General features: G+C 38.8%; 1 protein-coding gene across 2 annotated transcripts in view; it reads left to right on the top strand.

Annotated features, from left to right (window-relative positions):
• Positions 1–1,229: 1,229 nt before the first annotated feature.
• The window catches only part of exoc4 (exocyst complex component 4), a 110,857-nt gene continuing 103,670 nt past the window's right edge, over positions 1,230–8,416 (top strand). For both annotated transcript variants that reach the window (XM_022749492.1, XM_022749491.1), the window contains exons 1-4: positions 1,230–1,316; positions 2,576–2,765; positions 3,668–3,862; positions 7,775–7,968. In XM_022749492.1, coding sequence (XP_022605213.1) covers positions 1,237–1,316; positions 2,576–2,765; positions 3,668–3,862; positions 7,775–7,968 — 659 coding nt within the window. In that variant the 5' untranslated portion in view covers positions 1,230–1,236. The remainder of the gene's footprint in view (positions 1,317–2,575; positions 2,766–3,667; positions 3,863–7,774; positions 7,969–8,416) is intronic.

Genomic DNA, 8,416 nt, shown 5'->3' with positions numbered 1-8,416 from the left:
AGCTGTTTTCTTCAAACTTAAACAAATTCAGTTGAATTGTTAAAGTGGCTGCACCATTATTCAAAGAGCTATAAAAGTCACCTCTTACAGAATCTATATTTTCTTTTCTGGACACTAGACAAAGGACACAGAGTAACTGAGACACAGCATCTGCATTTAGATCTATAGCTTAAAGGCATGTCCTACAAAGACATAATTGCCCTTGCATTTAATCCACACACAGGTCAGTCAGTCAAAGCAATCACTTAGTGTCCAAACACACATCCAGCTGAAAGAAATAACCTTGGTGCTGTGTTATTGGAGAAAAGAAGCCTAGCAGATTAGTTGGACTGATGGGACATGGACTGCAGGGTAAGGTGATAAGAACTTAAAAATCAAACTTGGACCTGGGAAGCTAGGCGCCTTCAAAGAAAAACTGTGGCTCCTGCATGACACAGCGATTGTTTCTTTTTTCTTTTTTTTCTTTCTTTTTTTTTTGGGGGGGGGGGGGCAAAGATCACCCACAATGTTATCTTGCCAGTCCACCAGTGCATCAATCAGGACCCAGGCTGCTGGGAATCGACCTCTTTTGCTCCAGAATCAATGCCCTCCCTCATTCTCATTGGTACAGCAGAGATTGTCAGAGATACAGCACAGGAGAGCCCCGTCAAATCCAGCACTATATGTTCTAAATGGTGGAGGCTATTAACTCACTGACACACACTGTCTCTCTCCTTTCTCCTCAGCTCAACCTTTTCTTTATCAGTCTCAAGAGGACTGGACTGAAAGTGTTACAATGGAACAGTTTTTCTATTGTGATGTTAGTGTGGTATGCAAAAATTACCCAAAAATGTCAATATTGCATTGAAATATTGCAGCAGGAATATTTATCACTGTCTGTAACATTGTGCAAAATAGACAGTCCTGTTGATGGAGATCAATTTAGTATACAATGTTAAAAATAAAAATTATCTAAAATTAAAATGCGATTATTTGAATGGTTTATCTATAAAGCAACAAATACAGACCTATAGATTCAGACCCACTATTGTATCAAGTTTAAGTTTTGAGCTACCAATTTCCATTTAATTGTTTTCTATTACCCATATCAATGTAGTTACACCATTTGTTTGCAGAAGGCACAGAAATGTGCACCACTGTTGCTGAGTTACATTCCAAGCTCAAACCACAACTCCCAGAATTCCGTCGTGTAACCTCGCGCTTCTGTCTTCCTGTTTGGGTGCCGCAGCTGGAAAAATGGCAGCTGATACAGGGAGATACAGGAGTGCTGTTAGCAAAAACAAAGACCCTTCTGGTCTTCTCATCTCCGTCATAAGGTGAGGTTTTGTCGCATTCATTAAATACAGTTAACAGCGCTGGAAAGATGTGGGACAGCCCTTGAACTGTGCTTGTATTTGGACTCAGAGACCGATTGACAGCTAGCTTTTAAGCTAAATTAGCTATGTTAGCCACATCCTTCCTGTATTGTTAATTGTATGAAATTAATTAAAGCACACGCATTTAGTATTTTTATTTCCAATATTATATGTCGGCAAATGATATCAGCAGTTTTATTTCTTCCTGAAGCAAAATAAATGTAAAATGTGACTTCGTCACGACGTGTGCCTTTCACAATTTGAAGCTCACTCATTATTCGGCACTGTCAATAAGATAAAATATATATATATATATAGAGTAGAAGTTGTAGTAGTAATCAGTAGCAATTAAAGAACGAAACAACTGGGCTTTTCTTTTGCCCGGTGGACGGTAATGTACTTTTTTTAAAAATATCCAAATGTCTCAATAACCTACCTCAATGATTTTGGAGGTGTCTCTTAGCAACAGTTGCTAAGTTCTATGAAAAGACTTAAGTTTTACTAGTTTGTTATGTCGGAGCACTGTGGCTTATATATGTACAGGGATCGATTTATCACTGAAAAAGTAAAAAAAAAAAAAGATGCATTAGTTAGAGGCACACACTGTAACTACTGTGACTCTTGTAACCAAGTCAGTGACCCTAACGGTCATGATAGCTCAATTTAACTGTCTCCAAGTCTTACCTTCTCTTTTCGAGAGAGGAAAATGTACACAGAGACTAACAAAACTTCACAGTTACAGGATTCTGAAAGTGATGGTAACGAATATCCACCTGTAAGTGCTCCAATGGGTTCTCAGTATGTAATACATGAAATTGTTTCATTTAGGCTATATAATGTAAATAAATGATTACTTTTTTAAACTTGGACGATCAAATGAGCCTCATCTACCAGTACTACTTACACTGCTGCTAGATCCATTTTTTACAGAATGAACGTACCTATTAATGTTGCCATGCAGCCCTATACTGTAGGGATATGTTGGCATCCAAAGTCTTGCACTGTTACTGTCCCCATGTTTTCCCTCTTCTACCTTATACTGCTGTCAAGTGCTTTATCTAAGCTCCCACTTAACTCAAACTCAGCTTGCAATTGCCGTTTCCTGAGGGTCTCTGCACTCCACTCTGATGAGATAACACTGATGCCTCATCCAGATTTCTGATGTGAATTTAGTTAGTAGATTGAATCTTACTTGTCCCTACCCTCTTCCCCTGATACAGGACTCTGTCCAGCAGTGATGATGTGCAGGACAGGGAGACAGAGAAGGGTCGTCTGGAAGAGGCCTTTGAGACATGTGACAGGGATTTAGATGAGCTGATTGTTCAGCATTATGCTGAACTCACCACTGCCATCAGGACTTACCAGAGCATCACAGAGCGCATCACCAGCTCCCGCAACAAGATCAAACAGGTAGGCAACAGATACATGAACCTGAAGGGTTGTGAAAACTATTGCTAGAGTTCATGCCTACATTGTTTCAGATGGATTTCAGAGCAGTTGCTTTAAGATGTGTAATGAAAAACAAAACAGATACGCTTTTTTCTTTCATTTGCATTTGTCTGTTCATTTATTAAAAGGGTCTCTTATCTGAGTTTTCAGGCTTTTTGTTCTCCAAGACTGAAAGACTGACTTAATTAACACAAATCCTGTTCACCCAAGAAGAAAAATGCCAACTTAACAATTGGCAGCTGAAGTCCAGAACCCATAGCCCCCTGGATGTAATTTTCTCAATCACATTTGTTAAAATTATTCAAAATGTTGAGGGCAGCCCCTCATGAACAAACCAATATAGATTTGGCAAAAAAGAAGAGTCAACTTTAAGGCTGTATGCCATATCTGCCATGGATATTTCTTTACAGGGCTTGATTTCAGTAGCCTGTCAATGGCACCCCTTTATTTCCACATCATCTGATAGTAAACTTTAATTTTATGAGATTAAAGTTGGCATGTTCTTGATAATATTAAGAAGTCTGCCTGTGTCTAGTTGTCACACCAAAAATGGATAGATTAATCAAAAGTTATTTTAGAACAGCTAAAATATCTTGTTACATTACTTAGGTTTTTTGTTGTTTCAAGTCAGCGGGTAGTGCAGTCAAAACAACGAATAACAAACTATTTTGAAAGTAACCTAAAATCTCTCAATATTATGACTTGAGCAGTAATAACCGACCTACACTTACTGAGTCATAACAGTTTGTTCCACACTTCCAAAATGCTTTTGTTCTGGGGTAATACCGTTTTTAAAATAGCCCTAGCGGCCAAGCTTGGTATTGTGCCTCACTTGTATGATTTCAATGCACTCTTTCCTGCAGGTGAAGGAGAACCTTCTGTCTTGTAAGATGCTTCTACACTGCAAAAGGGATGAGCTAAGGAAGCTGTGGATAGAAGGCATTGAACACAAACATGTCCTCCAGCTGCTTGATGAAATTGAAAGCATCAAGCAGGTGCCTCAACGGCTAGAGGCCTATATGGCAAGCAAGCACTACCTTCATGCCACGGATATGCTGGTGAGTAGACTGATGGTCAGAGTTGTATGTAAGCATCTTTGTATGTTTTGAGTATGTGTAAGCTGTAGATTATTTCAGTCAGAGAGTGAGAAAAACATAGACTGCATGATACATTTTTTTGGATGTTTTGTCCAGTTTGTTTGGATGGTATGCAAGGTAAAGAAAGTGAGAAATGGAAAAAGGAACAGATTGGTGTTTTGTTGCTGAAGTTGTGGGAAAACCAATTGACAGTGTAAATGCATATGAGGCAATACTGATAGGGTGCTTTGAGACCCATTGTGTGCACAGTACTCATATATAAACAGCAGTGTTTATGAAGTGTTGCTGCTAAGATTGATTTCCTGGTGCCTCTCATCCTTTTAAAGAAGCATTTTCTAGCCTTGAACAGTCCATTGGGTGCAACTCTTTTACTTCAAGCAGACACCATCTAAGTGCAGTGAGGGCGCTGCAGGTGTGTATGTATGCGTGTACTGTTGGTCTTTTGATGTGTGTTTTGCAGTATGCTTGGCAGGGGAGCTGGAGGATGGCATTGAGGACTAAACGACCAGGCTCTGTGATCTCTCTGTTCCTTTCCTTTCCTTCCCTTTCCTCTCTTCCTTCCTCTGTCACTCCCACACATCTTCCTTCAGACTTTGGTAATAATTAGTTTGCTAGAATGGGGTTATCTGAGGAGGAGGAAAAAAGAGGGATGATGGTGCACCCAAAGGACCATGAAAAATCCTTTTGTGGGGGTGGAAAGAAGTGGAACTTCATTCAACCTGTGCTCAGTCAGTTCAGCATGTTTTGAAAGGTTGCGGAAAGTTCAAAGTCAGTTGGACGTTTCGCCTCTGTCTTGCAAACTTCAAATACACTTTACTTGATCAGGATGGTGCATTTTCATTGATACGGAAAAAGCAGACTTTAAAGCACATTTTATGTGCCTTTAACTATCAAAATGATGTTGGATGCATTCGTTCTACTTTTTGCTTTGGTGACATATTTATGCAGTTCATGAATAAGTAATGTGTGAAAAGTCCACTTTGAATAACCTGCACTTAAGCCAAAGTAGAGGATGTTAGTAGAGATTAAAAAATGGACCAATAACATCCTTGAAATAACACATTTGATATATGAATGATTCCACCAACATTTCAACATTTTTTCCAATACTTTTGACATGGAGCAATAAAGGCTACCTGTGAGCTAAAATAATAGCACGCACTGAACTGAAGTGCAGAAAAGCTTTTTAGCGAATTTGATGTATTGTTAGCTCAGCAATTGCCATTTCATTTCATTTATTGCCATTTTTAAACAGGCAAACTAAAAATGACTGCTTGTTTCCAGTGTATATCAACTTTTAAATGTTTATAGAATGTGTATTGGTATTTGAGTGTGAAAAAAAATCTCTCAACACAAATCTAACTTTGACTTGAAACTGGCGAAATAGAATATTACCCCCCACTAACAGAATTTTTCACTAGATTTTTGGAAAAACATGATAATCAGACAGAATGTGATAATTAGATTTATAGAAATCGTGAAAGACCGTGCAGTGTTTCCTAAATTTCTTTGCGGATATATTTTATAGTCTCAGGACAGACTGTGTCTCTGTGCTGTGACATCATACTGTCTGTGTCACTTCTCAGAGAGTTCCCATCATGCTGTCACTCATTATGGCACTCATCTGTCAGATTAACGTCTCGCAGGCTTTAGGCTTTCACATTGCATTTCTTTCTTTCTTTCTTTCTTTCTTTCTTTCTTTCTTTCTTTCTTTCTTTCTTTCTTTCTTTCTTTCTTTCTTTCTTTCTTTTCCATCCTTAACAAAAGTTGTTTTGTGCTTACAGATACATGCAGTATAAATCTTTCTTATAATTTTCGCCTGGTACTGTCGCAGGAGTAGATTAGCCAGGGATAAACTTCGCAGCCTTGTGTTTATGTGAGGTTTATCTCTAAGGGTTGACAATTAGAATTCAGACTATGCTCTCTGTCTGCTATTGAATGGCAGTTTTAAACCCCATGGGTTTGGTTAAAAACAAGACTGGCTTTGGTTTTAGAAAAACTCCTCTCCTCTCCTCTCCTCTCCTCTCCTCTCCTTTTTCCTGTAAGTAACAAAAAACGCAGGTGGATCCACATACAATTGCTATTACCCCTTCTTCTCTTCTCTTCTCTTCTCTTCTCTTCTCTTCTCTTCTCTTCTCTTCTCTTCTCTTCTCCCTTCTTCCCCTATTTGTCCTTCTCTCACAAGCAAATTCACTAGAGACTTCATATCCCTAATCACACTGACAGGCCTGGCCCTCTAATGATGTTAACCAGCCTTCCTCTGTCATCCCAGCCCAATGGTAATGAGATATCTCCCCACACACAGACACATAAGCGTTAAGTGATTTACAGTCATACAATCACACACATATAATCATACACAGACACATCTGAGAAGTGTGTACACGCACAGACACAGAACATGCAAAGCCTTGCAGGCATGCCGAGTTATTCTATTAAGCCAAAGGGGGCTGATCATGCAGCGCATTAGCTCATCTTGTCACTAATGTGGCTCTCATTTGCATCAACACACACTTGACCCATGCCCCCCCCCACCTTCCCCCACTGCTACCCATTCCCTTCTGGCCTGCCCTGGTCATGCAAATATTCTCTACAGCGCTACCATTAGGCCATTAGTTGCCTTGAAATACACACGAAAAAACACATACATGCACATAAATAGACATGTACTGTACAGACTGGCACATTTTATTTAATGGTCATTAATTGTAAACACACCACAACCACTGCTGCTCCTGCTAATGAAAATTGAAAAGGAGGGAGGCAGACTGAGTGAATTTGGAGTAATAAAGAGTGTGACTCAGGAGCGCATGACTAGACTTAAATTCAGTTTTTTGAGTGAAATATATTTTTCAAATATTGTACAAAATAGTGCGTATATTTGTAGGTCAATTGAAAATAAAATGAAATAAAAATATAATAATTTTATAATAAAATTCAATTTAATCAAATTAATGAATAAAATAAATTCATTAACAGTTTATTCAGCTGATTAGAAATATTGCAATGAGTGTCACTCTCTCATTGTAAACATGGCGTGAAGCCTCAGCATTCCTCACTTTCTTGGAGTTGGCGATAGACATAAAGGGAGCGGCATGTACATTTGTCATTAAGTGAAAAATCCTGGGGACTGCCTAACCCATTGAGTAAATGAAGGGGTTAAATAATGTATTGGTTGATATTTATGTGAGCGTCTTTTGTCTGAATAGTGTTTGTTCTGGTTGAAGGAACAAAAACCAGTGGGCCTCTTGTTTTACATTGAAAGTAGAAGCTGTATTTTAAAATCGAATGATGTTGAGCGATTTAATTTCCTGGTGAACTCTCCACTCTCTTTATAGGGTTAGGGGCAATAATTAATATGACCTTATAGAGGTCCACTAGAGTGTTTTTTTCCTGTAGATGATTGGTCTATATGTGTAGTGTGGAGTTTTGGAGTAGTATCCTAATACTTGTGGGTAGAGGCCATTTTTAGCATAAGCAAATATTGGTTGTGTAATTAATTTTTCTTTCACTGTTATGAAGGTTTTATGTAGAATGTACACTGGCCACAAAATGTGTTGCATATATACAGTGGGGTGTCCCTGGTTCAGGTGTCCTTGTCATGTGTTGTCCCCTCTCTAAATTGTTGTCCTCTGTCTTCCTCTGTGGACATGTATTTTGTATGTCATCTCCAGTGTAGGCAAAATATGTAAAAAAAAAAAATAGAATATACCAAAGCAAAACAATATTTACTGATTCAGTTATTTTAAGCGATCTCAGTAAATAGATAGTGGAAACAGGAATGCTTGTTGCAAAAGTTTGACCAGACACAATAAAACTTGCGAAATACAGCTGGGGGTAACCTGTGCTTGGCTGGTGTGTTGTCACATGCAGGTGTCAGCTGTGGAGTCCTTGGAAGGCCCCTTGCTGCAGGTGGAGGGGCTTGGAGATCTGCGGTTGGAGCTCCACAGCAAGAAGCTCAACATCCACCTTGTACTCATTGATGAGCTGCACCGACACCTCTACATCAAGTCCACAAGTCGCCTGGGACATAAGAACAAGGACAAAAATGCTGCTCGCCTTCCAGGGTAAGGGCCGGTTTCTTATACTTCTTGTAATATGTTGTTACCACTTTGGGGGGGCCTCCAGATGTCCTCACAAGAATAGAAATGTGAAAATAGTTCTTCAGTGTCATCACCGGGAGTGTGTTCATTTACTTGATTGTTTATGCTTGAAAAAAATTGTGGTTAGTTCTTTATTATTGCTTCTGTGTTTGTGCAGGAAATTACAGTATTTTGCACAGTAGCATGACTAGTGGTTAAAAACAATCTAACTATAAGGTACTGTAAGGGATAAGGGATTTCCTTTCCTTTCATTTCATTTCTTTTCTTTTTATTTCTTTTTCTTTTATAAACATCCTTATTATCTTCAGCAAAGCTGTAGCTGTTCTTTTATGGGTCCACACAGCAAACATAAAATACTTTTTATTTCATTTCTTTACAGCCTTATCACTAATATAAAATGTGCAAGGTTGAG

This window comes from Seriola dumerili, unplaced genomic scaffold (assembly GCF_002260705.1).
Source record: "Seriola dumerili isolate Sdu_G_001 unplaced genomic scaffold, Sdu_1.0 BDQW01000138.1, whole genome shotgun sequence".
Lineage (NCBI taxonomy): Eukaryota > Metazoa > Chordata > Actinopteri > Carangiformes > Carangidae > Seriola > Seriola dumerili.
The sequence above is the reverse complement of the archived record's forward strand: the minus strand, read 5'-3'. Positions and strand labels throughout refer to the sequence as shown.